Here is a 16,876-nt window from a genome sequence, read left to right as displayed (position 1 = left end):
AATCTGATGAGAAATTATGCATCATACTGGTCCTGACTTGAGAGCTGAGGTGATCTGGTGGACAAATGGAGAAATCAATAACCACAGGCCAGGCCTATATCTATATATCTATATCTACATATATGTGTGTGTGACTGTGTTTATATGATGAATACAAAAAATTGAATGCTTATTGCATTGGTATAAATAAAAAAGTAACATAAAAAAAGACCACAGGAAAGTAAAATTATACAAAATTATTCACCTTCCATCTTTTTACCATCGACATTTGTTTGATGTTGTTTGGAGAATATGATAACGATTTAGCTATCTACTAAAGAGATCATGACCCCTATAGCTCCTGGCCTGTTTATGTATGATCCTGTGAGTTGATATTAAGTTATTAAAATGTCATAGAATATTTTGTCCTGCTGTGGTAGAAGTACATAGTTAGCACATTGTACATTTTGGTTCATTTTGTGTACAAAAGATGATTTTGAACAATTTTGAAGGAAATTACTAGTCAATTTTTAAAATCTTCAAAAATTCTTCTTTCATCAAAAAAAAAGAATTAATGTATTTCAAACCTACATCTATGTTCTGATTTACATTTCACATCCTTAAGATCATATATCATTCAAGAAATTGCAAAACTGATATAGTGACAGGAATTTAAAGGAACACCTTGATCAACAGAAGAACAAATTGCTGTTTAATGTTGTGGGTTGAGATCTCCCCATTTTATATTATCACCATGTATTCAACAGCAGATGTCAGGAGACAAAAGTTGATAGGCACATGCAAAAAAAAAGAAATACAGCTGTATTTGAAATTAATGCAGCGCTGGCTGAGAATTCCTTATTTTTTACCTTCTAGGTTTCCCAATAAAAAGATAGTAATACCCAGCAACAGACGGGGTTGCTATGATAATAGTAGCCATCAGTAACACTTTACTGTACCACGGGGAAATTGAACTCACAAAAAACAGACAAAAACAGCACAGTTTTTTTCAATTCCAATCAGACTCTCTACAAGAATGGAAATGTCTAAAGAATGGTAGCCACAAGTCTGACGTAAGTTGTAGCAAGGCTTGAGGTGACAGTCTGACATCATCCCAGACAAATATCCTTTTGTTTCTTCCATGGACTAACTAATTATTGAAGCAATTCATGTACTTTGTGCAGACAATTTATTCAGAAAAAAAAAAACTTAACTCCTAGCTGCAATACAAAAATCTCTACAAATTTCAATTTCAGGAAGAAACATTCTCTCCAAGCAAATTAGAAAAGTTTTATTTACCTATAGGAGGCTGAGAGATTTTCAAATTTACAAGCACTTTTACCTCCCTAGTAGTAAACCATTGCCTTCATGGCGCCTTGGGGAGGGGCTGCAATAGTTCAGTCAGTTGGAGTGTAGGCCAACATGTAACTTCAGGGGTTTGTGTTTGTCTAAAAGCTGAGAGACAGACTGGACTTTGCTTGTGTGGTTGTGTCCTTGGTAAGACACTATACCTTAATTGCTGTGGACAGCATGTGGCAGGCCTCCTGTATGTTATTCAATGAGGTACCCACCAACTACTGAAAGGAGATTGTGCTTAAAAATGACCTTGACTGTTCATGGAGCGAAAAACCCAGCAAACGAAATAAACAGACCTGATGATATAATTTGGAAAAAGTTATGGATAGAAGTTTGGAGTCTGTTCTGTGTATGAAGATTACACTGCAAGGATAGGCCGAACTTATAATTTAACCAGAATGTAAAGAACTCCAAATTAAAGATATTTTACATGTACACTCCTCATGTTAACATCAAAATATGTCAGCAATAATGCTGGCCATTTGTGTTATATGACACAAGGCTAAAGAGTCAAGATCTTTGAATTAAGGTCAATTTCCACAACAGGTTCCTATGAAATCCTCAGATTCAACAGGATGAATCATCAAAACCATGAAATATTAAACAATGCCAGTTATGGCAGATAAAGTAGATTTATTTTTCAGTTTTAGATTTTCATTTTTTTTTAAAGGCATTAACAGCTGATGCCCACAATTTCCAGGAGATTGTTCAAATATTTACGACACAAGAAGTGAAAGGATTGCTGATGGATTTGGAGTTATAAATTGTGATGGAAACATTCTTTGAGCGAGCTATAACCACACAGTATGTGTCCGTTTGTTCTTTTGCTCTGTAACTGATTTTTAAAAACTTGATAAAATTATATATATATATATATTTCAGTAACAGATACTACTTGTTATCTTATAGATCTGTATCATATCTCTGCTACAACTTTAATTATTGTTGTAGTTAATTTGTGCATGATTAATCCTAGAATCACAGTAAAATTTGTTGTGCGTTATAAATTGGCCAATACTGAACTCCAGTACATGTTTTCACCAGAAGACACATAGGTACATCGCACTGTCTGGAAAGAAGTTTTAAAGTGTACAGTACATGTCGCTAAATTCAATAATGAATTCAACTGCATATAACAGTTTCCTTGGGTTCCTCGTTTTTTTTTATCAGGATTTTTTTCTTTCTTGTTAAAGGTTTTTATCGAGTTTAAGTTGACAAATGGTTTTTAAACCTCCCTTTTTCAAAATTACGGATCAATCGGCGGAGGAGTGTGCACTATATATTCTATTATTTCCTTCTACCATAATTCACCAACCATGAGCATTCAAAATATGGCTGGAATGAAACTCATCCATGTCAGCATAAAATGTTTGATTACCTATCTGGTATAAACCTAATGTCATAACACAGTATCTCAAATCACATGACAAATGTGTCATTTATTGATACAACAGTAATAAACATTTACAGCGGGTAAATATTGCTCAATTTCTGTACTTTTTTCTGTTTGATGGGTTTATCACCCTCTGAACAGTCAACATCATTTTTAGACAAGATCTTGTAAAAGCTGGTGGCTGTCTCACTGAACAACACATGGGAGGACCAGCGCATGCCATCCAGAGCAATAGAGAAAGTCTCTTTCCTGCCCAAGGATACGACCATGGTAGCACAGATTTATCCATTAGCTCAGAAACAAACCACCATGGGTAGGCGGTGCCAAACACATACTTCAGATCCTTACCTGAGTTTACTGACGCCAATGCTTTACCAGCTGAGCTATTGCAGCTCAAATTTCAGCACACCTGGTCTTGCTGAAGTAGGTGTTTGTATTTTTTATTTCAAATCTGAATCTTCCTATCATTTACGTTTTTATCCTGGTGTAATCAATTTCAGCTTGAACATCATGCAGAAAGTATCACACTGGTAGAACTGCAATAAACTGCTAAAGCATGATTTATTTAAGTGTCAAAACGTGTTCACATATCAATTAAAAATCTTGTTCCTTCACATCCTTGGAGAAGAAACTTAATCTTTTACAGTCCAATTTTTTCCCCTAAAATGCATCAATTTGTTCTGCTTTCCAACTGCAGAATTAGATAACTAAACATTTAAGAAATTCATGGTACAATATTGAAATAATTACCATGGTAACAAAATAATGGTCATACTAATTAATATATGAGTGTAAAGAGTCCTTGTTCTCAAGGCCCCTCATGCCCTGGAGTATTGCCATCCTATCATCCTATTCTACTCACTAATGAATTCATTTCAGTGTTAATTCTCTGGAGTGTTTAATCAATATCAAATCTGCCCTCCCTCTTCTGTCCTCTTCCATTATCAACACAAACCTTTGTACATGACCACAACATATGAACTCTATGTATATAGGGCCTTACTTGCTGATTATAAGATCTGACTATGAAAACTTGACTATCTTATCTTAATCGTGCCAAAAAGATGTTTCCGTGACCCATATTTTATAGAAAAGTTATATGAAGTCTTGGCCATTATTCTGCAATCACAAATATTGCACACCTTATGCAATAAAAACTAGAAATAGATTGAATGATGATTTTGTTATTAATTCAGTAATGAAATAAATGTATACTTGTATTGTAGTGTCTAAATTAAGCTACTTTCATGATATCAATCATTAATAAAATAAAAGAAAACAAAAACAAGAGTAAAAGAGTATAAGATATATAGTTTTATTATAGGACTCTCTTTGTCCTATATGCTGTTGGGTCAAAACACCCTATAAGTATATTTTGATGTTACTCATAACAGGCAGAAATGGTGCACACATGGTGAATATAACAAACCAAGTAATCTGAAATGAGATTTTTGACCAACAGAAAAGTGGATTGTTATCATAATTTAAATGATAAAACCATTATTGACCAGTTTTCAATTTAATTATAAGGATTATTTAAGCCCAGAAGGTGACTGGCACTCCAGCCTTGGGAAATATCACCTTCAAAGGTTAATAAATCTTTGTGTTCACCAGAAAACAGGTCAATAAATGTATATAATGATCATCTGAATGAAATACTCTAACTTGTCTGGAAATCTTTAGTTTTTATTTCAGAACATTTTCATGGTGTAAGTCATGCAAAAGGATCGTTGCATATACATGTTCCATCCAGAGAAATTAGGGTCAAAAAGTATCGTGCACGCCCAAGAATATGTATATCCACAACCGTACACAGACAGTCTGTAAATACCAGCTTCCTATGAAACATGAATTGACCTAGTATGTACACAGACACCAGACTGGTATAAAAAAAAATTGATAAACATTAGAATAATTCTGACTTAAATTGACCAAGATATAGAGATTGAACAATGTACACATCTGGAATGCTCCACCAGCAGAACTTTGAATTAATTGCTCCCACAGGCATATAATGTATAATAGGCCTGAAGTACCTGCATATTACACATTCATAAATATACATGTGTACAAAAATTCTTTTGTAGGCTTAATTACATTGTCAATAGTTTGTTTCTATTTTCTTTTCAAACTAAACCTGGCATTAAGTTGTTTGCCACATGGTAGAGTTCAGTGGGCATGGTCAATTTAAATTTTGGAAAACCCTGCTCCAAATATCGCATGAATCCAAGCAGAGCACAAAAGCTGCTTGTAAACAAATCCAGGAGAAAGAGGAACAGAGTGATGACACATTAAGTTTAATTCCAATTATAACATTTTCTCTGGATTTTCATTTCCTTTAATTTCTTGTGATTGTCTAATTATGGTTCTTGGATTTGTTTTCATCCATTTGCTGTGTCGCTGTTTGGTACGAGATTCTCTTAATTCTGTAACATTGCTTTACTCGCTCCCACATTGGTTTCGAAGCCATCTTCCTTTCCGCCTCCAGATGGATTTGTACGTGCCATGTAGGTTAAAGTGCACTTTTTTGTATATAAAATGTTAGCGGTATGACTATAAATTTCCTATACAGTGTAATTGAAAATGCAAGAGAAACATAAGACTGTCTCAATATATAGGGACATCCATCTCATAAAGAGAATAGAAGTACCGTCTTTTTCTCTAATTTTGTTACATGATAAAAAAAACAAACAAACTTGACTAAATTGTCTCCCTTTAAGAAAAATTTGGTTCTGGAAAAAAAACCTACAGAAAATTGTCAATTTTATCTGCCATACATGTACAGATATTTGCCTCTCTGTCTATAAGGATAACCCTGGTAACACTGGATCCCCCGGATGATCCTGTGAAGTGTTTCTGTGTAAAAGGTAACAGCCTTCGGATAAAACAGTTCTGTATATCGTATCAGTCAAACTTGTCAAGTGCAAAATGTTGAATTACAACATCACGATTCAATTTGTCATCTGCACTTTCAACATGTCTGCATTTCCTCCAAACTTTAACTTCAACATGTCTGCATTTTTTCTCAACTTTAACTTTGAATCATATGTTGGAACACTAATCCTGAACTTGTCATTACACATCTTTTGAATGCTGATATAACAAAACAATTTCAAATGTTTCCCATATATATTTCTCCCTGAAAGTCACAGTAAATTACACTGATACATAGAAATCATGAAGCGAGAACACATCAGTATACAGCATTTATGGTTATAGTAAATGACAAAAGGCAAACATCATACCCAACAATACCCTGTTTCTCCACAATGACCATACAAGAGTCGAAGCATGTTATATCATATTAATGACTTGCCATCTGATTTAATGAAGAGATGATTTACTCGTGCATTCAACCAACATTATAATAGTCCACCCTTGAATGGAATGTGTTCACAACAACTATTTTAACGGTGCACCATCACCATCTTTATTACACCAATAACGACATCATTAATAGTCATATAATAGAAGTCGTTTTTAGTGCCTTTACTTTTCATGATTTACAACAATTGTGAATATCAAAAAATAGTAAAATGGCTGATACCAACAAGAAATTCAGTCCAACCATAATCACCTTTTACTTCTCACCTTACCATCTTTATAATAAATCTTTTGTCTAAAATTAAGTAAAACATAACAATTCTAAACAAGAGACTTTTACTGGATAAATTTCACAAATATTATGATCATTACATATCATAGACATTCAGGAAACTACCAGCCAAATATCGTTGTTCTAGGTTTTATAGCTATACAGAGTCTTACTCAGAAGTTGCTTGAATGTTTTAACAAATTTGACCCATGTGACCTTGAATATGGGTCAAGGTAATTTCTTTTCACGAACTTTGTTGGCTTCATCCCAGGAACATTCCAGCCAATTATTGAGATTCTAGGACATGGTTAATGAGGATAAGTCACAGACACACAGATATAAGCTTCCCTATAATACATATTTTAAAGGTAGAGTACAAGAAAAAAGACAAGTTTCAACATTACAGACCACTTTATCTTGACACAAGTTTGTTTTTGATGATGAAATTGCTTTAATTCCTTTACTGGAGGGGAAAGATTTTTAAATGATAAAAGCATATGCATATTATCAAATTGCATAATTTAATGCTTTACTGTAATTACAATGAATGTAGTGTTAAGCTCATCTCTGCTCATTCTGAACATCTACATTTACCCATATTAAAAGATCATTTTCATCAGCTGCCTGATATCAGGTATGTAACACTCCACAGTGTTAAAAGCTTGGATAAATGGCATAGATAACTATAAATAATACACACTTTTTATGATATACACACAATGACAATGACACTGATTAGTAGAAGATAACATCTAATTTGCTTTTATGCATCATAGAAATATATGACTCCCAGCTCAATCTGCTTTTCCCAAGTGATATCATATATCATTTGATGTGGCTATGGAATATTTTCCGCTTTAGGAAATGTTTTGACAGGAGAGCTGTATTTGGAGAGAGCAGATAGAATGAATTTGTTACAGCTGCCCACTCATGCACATATTTTTCAAAAACTTAAAGAAACAAGAAATTGATTTGTTGTGCAGAAAACACAGACAAGAATATATTGGTCAAAAACAGACATGTCTATCTATATGTTGAAATACCTTTATCTTTTTACTTTCTAGACTGTAGAAGTTAAGAAATAGTTACATAGAAACATATGACTGGAGGATATTTCACCTCTTGGTCACATTTACACCAGACAGGTAAAAATCAAACAGATGACTAACTATAATGCTCCTCCTACAGGTAAATACAGGTACACGGTATGTACAGATACCTGAAAATGTAAGTGATTTATAACTTCAATTGCCATGCTTTGTATTTTTATATAAATAAATAGGTAAATCACAGCATCACTTTGATATTGAGGCAATTTATGGGTCATGTGACTTCAGGAAGTAAGTATTATCCACACTAGACTGTGACTATTGATATATCTTCAATTAGCTAATATGTACGGAAATTCATGTCTTTGATCTTCTTCACACTTTTGGATTTCTTTCTTTTTCAAATTAAAAAGAACTATATTCTTATAATTCTTATTTATAAATATCAGGGTCAAGTTAAGTCTCAGATAATAATTAACCCAGAGATATTTAAAAGATCTTTACAGTCCCCTTTTTTCATGAAAGCACAAATATAAATCACAGTAATGTACAGTCGCCTGTCATTATCTTGAACTCGTATCGACTAAAAAACACCCGCCCCACATTCAAAGTTTTTTGTTGGCCCGGGCAGAACTTCACACCAAACATTCGAACTCACTAAAAATGAACACTCAGATTAAACTTGAAGTTTTCCTGTGGTCCCACTGACTTCCACACCACAAGGCTCTCCTGTATAAATTTTGCAATAAATAATCTGAAAACATATTAGCGTAAAGCTCCACCCAGTTTACACTGGCAATTTTTGTTTCTCAAGAATCACAGAAACAGACCAGTCTATGCTGCAATGTATGTGTTTTTGGACAAGACACTTTACCCTTATTGTTCTGGACGGCATATGGCAGACCTCCCATATGTTGTTCATTGAGGTAGTCCATCACCAACTACTACAATGAAACCCCTTACAATAACCCTGGCTGTTGTTAGGACAATAGACCCTGGCAACAAACATCCTATGATGCACATTCTAAAGGACATGTATGACTACATATGTTAAGGTGCAAAATCTACTGTGAACTAAAACTACTGTAACTGTACAAGTACAAGGCTGGAGCTGTCACAAAGAACCTGTTGACACACTCACAACAAGGTCAAAAAAAAACAATCTTAGCGTGAAAGATCACATCTATCAAACACTGAGTTTAATCTGTTTGACATCTTGGTCATAAAAGCAACAATTTATCAAATTTAATACTTTCAGCTTATCAGGATATTTTAAAACTTCTTATTTTAAAGCGTTGGTTATCTTAACACAATATTCAAAGTCATGATCTCCCCCATGCCCTCGTAGACAAAATGTCCATATCTACAGGCCGAAGTACAAGAGGTGCGTAAGGAACAAATCCAGTCTAATGTAGCATAGTATGTTAAAGGTAGAGGCCATTGTTTGGTACAATAGTGCGGGTTTATCAGGAAAACGTTTTAGAGCTAATGTGTCAGTGTATAAGTTCACTGAGGCATGGTTTACACTCAGATGCTTCTCAATGAAAGATAACTCACTTTAAGTTTTTTTTCCCTATCTGTATCATATTTTTTTTTTGCTAGTCACAGAACAGGACCATTTACAGCGTGATGTGAGTCACTTCGTTTTATATAAGTGTACAGCAGTTTTACAGTGTCATCTTTTTCGTAAACTCCTCTCACAAGTCTACAAGAAAGTATTGTAATGATAATACACTTGTAGAACTGTAAAGCACATGTGACATATATGTACATATTTATCTGGCAATGTAAGTCTTATTATAATTCTTTGCCATGTCTAACTACCTGAATAAAATCTCTATTTCATTAAGATTTTGAAGTGAAGTCCATCTCCACCTCCTCTCCAATTTTGAAACATAGCTTCTCTTAAAGACTGCAGGATAATATATATTAAAAGATGAAATATATTAGATTTTTTTTATTACAATTCAAATCTAACTCAAAGATGCAAACAGACACTGCATAAGGAAGTATACAGCTGCAAGACATGTGATATTGAATGTAAGGCCACTTGAATCTACATGCATATATCTTAGGTAACATGATCAAAACACAACTTCTGTGGTCCCATTAATGTATTTCTGGAGTCCCATTGCAGACCTACAAAGAAGCTTGTGGCAACTCGATATTGAACTCTAAAATACCTCAAGACAAAATCATTCTATGTAATAAACTCATAATTTGGTTATCTCTATAAGAGAATTTGCATTTTACCAAAATTCTTAATTAAAAGCTATATCTTCACTAAAAAATCTGATATTTTAAATGTTTGCCTTCAACCAATTAAACATTGATTCAAATTGTGTAAGTTTTGCATCACACAGATTGCTTACGTCACAAGTTGCTAATATAATGTCTCCAAGTGATTTTGACAACACTCGAGTACAGAATAAACTTTATAGACATCTGAACTACTATATTACATTTGATAAATTTCAGGTGCACAACAGTGTAATTATATATCTGTTGCTAATTTAAACTATTTAAGTCTAAAAGGTTCTGACTGCAATCTCGCCTTAATTTGACTTTTTGTCTTGTTCACATATCAACGGACTGCTGAAACAAACTAGGGTTTAGTGTAACACAGCTGGATTTTCATATGTGATTGGTTGAAATAAGTTAGCTTAAACAATAGTTTGTTTAATGTTCAATAGTGTATCAATATAACACATATAGATAGTTCACAGGGGTATGGATAATTACTTGCATATATACACTTAGGTTGGTGTAGTCTGGACCCCGAGAATCTTATCAGTGGGTGTACAGCTTCGGCCAGTTAATTAATCAGAGACTATCCCCACTTCCTTGATAATCAAACTTATGCAAATTCCCGTTGGGACAGTGACCACCTAGTAGTAGAGTAATTATTAGGGACTATTTCAAGTAACAAATTAGCAGGGGGAATCTCAACCTTTCACCTTGAGTACAGGTGGCTATACTTCAACAATCTTATCATCTAGCAACAAGTGAAGTCCATATTAGGGGATGGCTGGACAAGCTTGGACAAAGTAAGATAAAAGAGGGGAGATCTTTAGGTTAGAACACGGCCTTGGGGGAGCCCACCAGATGGACAGTTCTGATACGAGACACAATGTGAAGTACTAGTATCAGTATATGAACTCCGTATGTTGATGAGATGTTGCTTTTGTACATGTAACATTATTATTATTCAACATGTAATAAACATGGTTATTACCAACAAGTAGGTGTGTTTACGCCTACTGTGTTACACTGCAACCATGCCATGAAAAAGTGAAAATGCCAGAAACCTTCCTGCTAATTTGAAGAAACTACTAACATTCACTGATACATGTATATAGTGTATAAAGCACAAAATAACCTAATGTTATGCTAATCTTAATGACAAGGGCAGCTTATTCAGTTAGTAAGGTCGGATTATAAAGGATTACAAACCTTAAATCCTTCTTGGTCAGTTACCTGTAGTCGTTGTGTCCATTCTAACAGAAAGCAAGGTACCATCATATGTATGCCATAGGTTCTCTAATCACAGTAATTGAGCTCGTCTTTGACATGTTATATTCATATCACTTACTTTTTTTTCAACAATACAATAATTAATTATTGCATTGCAATTTGAAATTACTAGGACATGAGCATGCAATAAAAATACTGGAAAAAATATGCTAGATTCTGAAATTGGGCTAGTGGAAAATTAGTGTCAACAAGTCCCAGACTTAAGTGACTTGAAACATTTTTTTACTCTCTGACACGGTTGTGAAAATTGAATAATAAAGGATCGTGCTTCAAATACATAACACAATTGCTGGCATTTTGTTAATAAACTTTCAAACATCATAGGTTTATATTACAAATATACATTAACATGCGGAACTGACTTAATTACCATATTATGTTTATGACATTATACACTATTTACAATGTTTTGAAAACCTCCACTGAAACATGAAGGAGAGGTCTTGTACTCTAGCCTTTCTGATACCAAGTTCAAAAGCAATTTAATGCCATCTTATCATATATATAGGTTACATGTTGTATATGGCTTACCTTAAAGGTCCAATATTAAATAAATGATAGCTTTATCTACTTGAGTGTTTACTGACCTATAGTGTATGTAGATAAATGAATTGAAATGACAACCTGACTTGGTATTCAACCTGACCAGTAAGTTCTGAATAGTGACGGGAGCCTTGTGCTCAGTGATTGCCATGGAAGGAAAAAGTATAATGTATTTCAATATGATAAATTCTAAATGCCTGTAATAACCTGACATAACAAAAATACAGTTATTATGAGTTGGTAACTTTGCTTTCTTGGCTCTAAAAGCAACCTCGGTAGCTCAGTTGGTTAGAGTGTTAACCAACTCAACATCCGGTTAACATCCGAGGTATTTGGTTTGACACACTTTAAGGTGTGTCAAGTCAATTTTCTGGAAGCTGAGAAATGCAATAGTTTGTGTCAACATGGTTGTGAACTTTGGTAAGACACTTAACCATATTTACCACAGATCACATGTGATGGGCCTTCTGTATGTTGATCAGTGAGGCCGCCACCAGCTAATACAAGTAGACCCAGCTGCCTCAAAATCACTTTGTTTACTGGGTGAACCTTCAATATCTACCATGGTGTTACAGTATTACCAATAATATACGAAAACAACAAGCAAAATACCAACATGTCAACAGATTCTTAATTGAAACTCAAATTCAACATAATTGAGGCAAAGTGTAAATCTCGGTTGATCTATGTAGTAAATATCACATTCCCTAACAAGAACAATTTTTAAGTTGTGCAACAACAAGAGATTTGAACCACCAAGTATACTAATGAGCATCTAACACAAGGATCAAAAACTTCATCTTACACAAGAAAATAAAGAAACCACCAGTATTTCTTGATGAGATCATTATGTCCAATGTACATCTTCATAAAATCTCCATCAACCTGTCTTTCCTTACTCTGTGTTCTGAATCACATGATTAGGAAATTGATTTACTAATATCTAAAGTAAGAGTTTTTACAGGTGAGTTCTGAATACCATTTCTAACCTTTAGAGGAGTTCCATTACTAAAAGATATATGTAATCCTTGAAATTTGAACGAGTCCCACAAGAAAATCTGAAGTCCCAAAAATCAATGATATACTACATGTATATCTCCTCAACACTGAAATGAAAACTAAAAGTGGAAAGTTAAAACAGATAAAAAGATACCACAACTCTGGTAAGGTATGAATAATGAGGCTAGCTAACCTAATTAACCTACCATATATAAACTTCTACAGCCTTTTGTATAAACTCCTCAAAACATGTTTCAAAAGGCTTTGGTAGTGTGAAAGAAAAGTCTAACTTCTATGGAAACTACTCAGTAGTTTGTGCGGTGTTTCTAAAGGTTTAGCTGAATTTGTGCTCCCTCAGACATGAAATCCCAAGCTAATTACATTGGTCTATCTTCATGGTAACTAGGCCATTAAAGAGCTGATTGTAACCTAAAAAGGTTCACCAATACCAACAGTGTGATGTACATGTAATGTATTGCAGAAATTGAAGCTGTTTGAAATAGTATTGGCTTCGCCCCCATTGCGGACTGTTTTCAGACGAATGGTCTTGATGTGGCCAGCAGAGTTACTGAATCGTTAACTTATCATATCTGTGTATATATTTTTGCGAGTCTTGGTGAACAAAAATTAAATCTTCAAGATGCTCAGGAAGTTTAATAAAAACTCCCATAAAATGAAAAAATTGAAGATACTTTTTATCCAACTAAGACAGATTTTAAAATAACACTTGATGATCTAGAGATAGAAGTAATAATCATACTCAGGACAAAATCACAGACTGAACAAAGGCCCACAAGGGAGTGCATATACAAAAACATTGGTAGGGGGTATGTACCATGTACTGGTGAATTATTACATTCTTAAGAGAATATATATTTATATAATGATACCTGGACTAAATTAAGATACCAGAACAAAACAAGTGACTTATCTCTAACTGAATTATATAATATTTGTACCAAGACTGTGCTTAAGACTAAATGTATCACAATGTGAGATAAAAATGTTACAGATAATTTTACAATGAGACATTCCACTGTGACTTAACATAATTATAAAGCAATGGGTGGAGTCACCTAGACAAGAAACCCTTCTACCACATAACCAACCAAACAGCCAACCAAACAATCACCAAAATAACCACCAAACAACCACCAAGTCACACAACCCACCAACAATTAACCAAATAACCACTGAATAACCAAAAAAACTACCAACCAAAGAACCACCAAACAACCAACCAAACAACCACCAAACAACCACCAAACAACCAACCAAACAACCACCAAACAACCAACCCAACAACCACCAAACAACCAACCAAACAACCACCAAACAACCAACCCAACAACCACCAAACAACCAACCCAACAACCACCAAACAACCAACCAAACAACCACCAAACAACCAATCAACAAAACGACCACCCAATCAATAATTAACCAACACAATCAACCATGTTTTATGTAAATTGATGAGTTATAATAAACAGAATTACTAGGTATGTGATATATATATAAAGCTTAATCATTTTTTTTAGAAAAAAAGAATTGAACAATAAAGGTTGTAACAAACTGTCCACTAATTACTAACCAGAACCTGAACTTAAAATCATGATTGCACTAAATTTGATACACTGGTAATAATACTTCTCATTTTTGAAATTCTATACAGTCGGACATTCTGACTCAGTCAATCTAGCCAAATAGCTTGGCTATTAAAAAAGTAGCTAGTTCGAATTAAAAAACACTTCAATTCTGTAAATCATACATGTTGCATGATGAAATTGTGTTCATCTTACAAGTGGAAAATTGGGTACACATACAAAAAGTCATTATCATAATTAAGACAGGAAAATTTACATGTATACAAGTTTGGCCAGTGAAATGTATCCAATCGAACTATCCATATACCAGAATTATGTTATGGTACCGAAATTGTGGTTATAATACCTGTGTGTTAATTAGTTATAAGTAAAGGACCAGCTTGCATATCCCTGTCCAAGGTTTAGAGGTGCAATCACTGAACAGCTAATTAGTGCTGCTTAATTATAGATAGGAAGAAGACAGGCTTTGCTAATTGCTGTACCTGACTGAAATTCTGAACACTAGACAGATAGCAGCATTTACATGTGGACTACAGTAATTGGTTCTCAAACTTTCATGGTCAGGTCCCACATAAAAATGACAACAGCAGAGAGAACATACAAATTTCTATTATTTTTCAGATGCTAATCCCAAAAGTAATTCCCAATGTTATTCATAATGTTTATAAACAGCATAAAAATTGTTTTCTTGATAAAAAGGCAAATCCAATTGACAAAGAATTTGATTTCCACTTGTTTTTTATATATCAATTAATCTTTAATTAGGAGAGAGCAATTAATACCTTTGTTGCTGCACCAAAATGAGAAATTGTGTCTCTAGCACTGAATTCAGTATGGTTTTAATTTTCTAAATAATATTCACTATATTAATACCGTATACAAAATAACACAGAAGAGATAATCAAAGAAAAAGTGAATCCCTACAGGTTTACATCAATGGAGACTGGAGTGCTTCAAACAAGTTTAGATAAGCTTACCAGAAGTAGCCCCAGCAAAGTACCGTAGTAGAGATCTATATTATCATTCTACAGGTTGGGTTTTCCAACTCCCTTCGAAAGTTTAGACTGTCTCAATTATGAGACTTCTTGTATTTTACGACTGAGTTCACCTCATAACTTTAGAGTTATTTTATTGATTTTTACACCTTTTTCGGTTATTATGATAAACAACTTTTGTTGTGGCTTCTGGTTTTTTTTAAACACTTTCCATGGTTTTCAAAGATTTTTGAAATAATAACAAATTTGGAAACCTTACGCAATTTTGATTTTTGTTCAAAAATTAACATTGTTTTACAGTAGCAAATTGAAGAGGCAACTTTAAAAGTGATAGTAATGGATGAAAAAATGGTTTAAATTCCTCCCCTTATATAAATTACACTATTTATTAATGCAAGTTTTAAATTAAAAAATTTAATGGTAATTTAGACGCAAAAAAATGTAATAGGTAAAAAATTTTATCAATCAAATTTGGCAGCTTATTGATGACTTCAGTACAAAGTATCACCAGAGTATCAGACTTAACACTTTGAGAGAAGAGAAAGTAATTAATGTAAATTGATTTCCTTGACACAGTCAGAGTGGACATTAAATCCCAACCAATCAAATGGATCCAGCTGGTGGTCTTGGTCAGATAAAATTTCTGACCATTTGTTAGCTAATGCTGGGTTAAATTACACATAGTCTAGACTCCAGACTATTTAAAGCTTGGTTTCAAGTTATAGACACATAACTAATCAGTTGTTTAGAAAATAAAAGCATTATGCAGCTAAATCCAAAAGGCAATCCCAGATTGTTTTATTTACCTCTTCTTAAAGAGCATGAGTAAAGTGTGTAAAAAAAACCATCCACCTCAATCAAGTCTAAGGGAAAGTGGAAATTGATTATTATATTCAAAATTACATTAACCAAATTATACAACTGCATCATGTCATTTTAAAGTGATTCCATTCAGAATCAGAATTTGTACTCAATTGAACAGGGTTTTGTATAACAGCATATAAGAATTTTACCTGTTCAGCTAAAATCAACCAAATTTCAAGTTGACAAATCTTAGTGTGTGTATTGTGAGTTACATAACACCACAGGTGGTCTGTTCCACTGCTATAGACACCAGTGTGGACACAGATGAACCGAGATCGCTAACATGTGATAGCAATGTTTACTCAAAACAACCGGTCAAATAGTTTTGACACGAGTCACCGTGTCATTCAGAAGACGATTATTCAAGATAACACATGTACAATACAAAAACTTCAGCAATCTACATGCTTGAGTTGCCGTCTTCTCTCAACAGTCCGATTTGCTCAAAACAGAACAATAACTACAACCCTTTCTTCTTTTTCTTGTATTCTTAACATGTACTTTCCCCAAAATAACTTACCAGTAAGTTCTCTGATGCGTTGTAGGTCATATCGAGATTTGCTCAATAGTCTCCTCCGTATCAACAGGTAACCAGTGTAACACGATACAAGGAAATAGATCCCTAAGATACCGAAAGCGATCTTTCGCCAGTTTCGGAAATAAAGCCTCATGTCTGTACCTCCATGGGTCACGAACTGTCACCTCAAGATTCTTCACATCAAATGGAATACACACGCAGCTTAAACAAATCCCTGTATAAATTCGCCGTTTGGGTCCTCAGACTATTGTTAATGCCGTGAGTTGACCGATATAATAACAGTCACTGTGGTTATAACAACACCTGCTGAAAATATCGACCAGGGGCTGCCTCACAGCTTTCACCACGCTGTGTGTTCTGTATGTGCACTGGGCGACTGAAAGGTGGGATTCCCCCCGGAAATAAACTCGTGTGTATATATTTC

At 34.1% G+C, this 16,876-nt stretch overlaps 1 protein-coding gene across 1 annotated transcript in view; it reads right to left on the bottom strand.

The window, feature by feature from the left end:
• The window catches only part of LOC132556494 (ribitol-5-phosphate xylosyltransferase 1-like), a 117,015-nt gene extending 100,430 nt beyond the window's left edge, over positions 1-16,585 (bottom strand). The window contains exon 1 of the mRNA XM_060220903.1: positions 16,435-16,585. Within this exon, the coding sequence (XP_060076886.1) occupies positions 16,435-16,585 (151 nt within the window). The remainder of the gene's footprint in view (positions 1-16,434) is intronic.
• Between the last annotated feature and the right edge of the window lie 291 nt (positions 16,586-16,876).

This window comes from Ylistrum balloti, unplaced genomic scaffold (genome assembly GCF_031769215.1).
Source record: "Ylistrum balloti isolate Yb309-2 unplaced genomic scaffold, AGI_CSIRO_Ybal_v1 Utg370572, whole genome shotgun sequence".
Taxonomy (NCBI): Eukaryota; Metazoa; Mollusca; class Bivalvia; order Pectinida; family Pectinidae; genus Ylistrum; species Ylistrum balloti.
The sequence above is the reverse complement of the archived record's forward strand: the minus strand, read 5'-3'. Positions and strand labels throughout refer to the sequence as shown.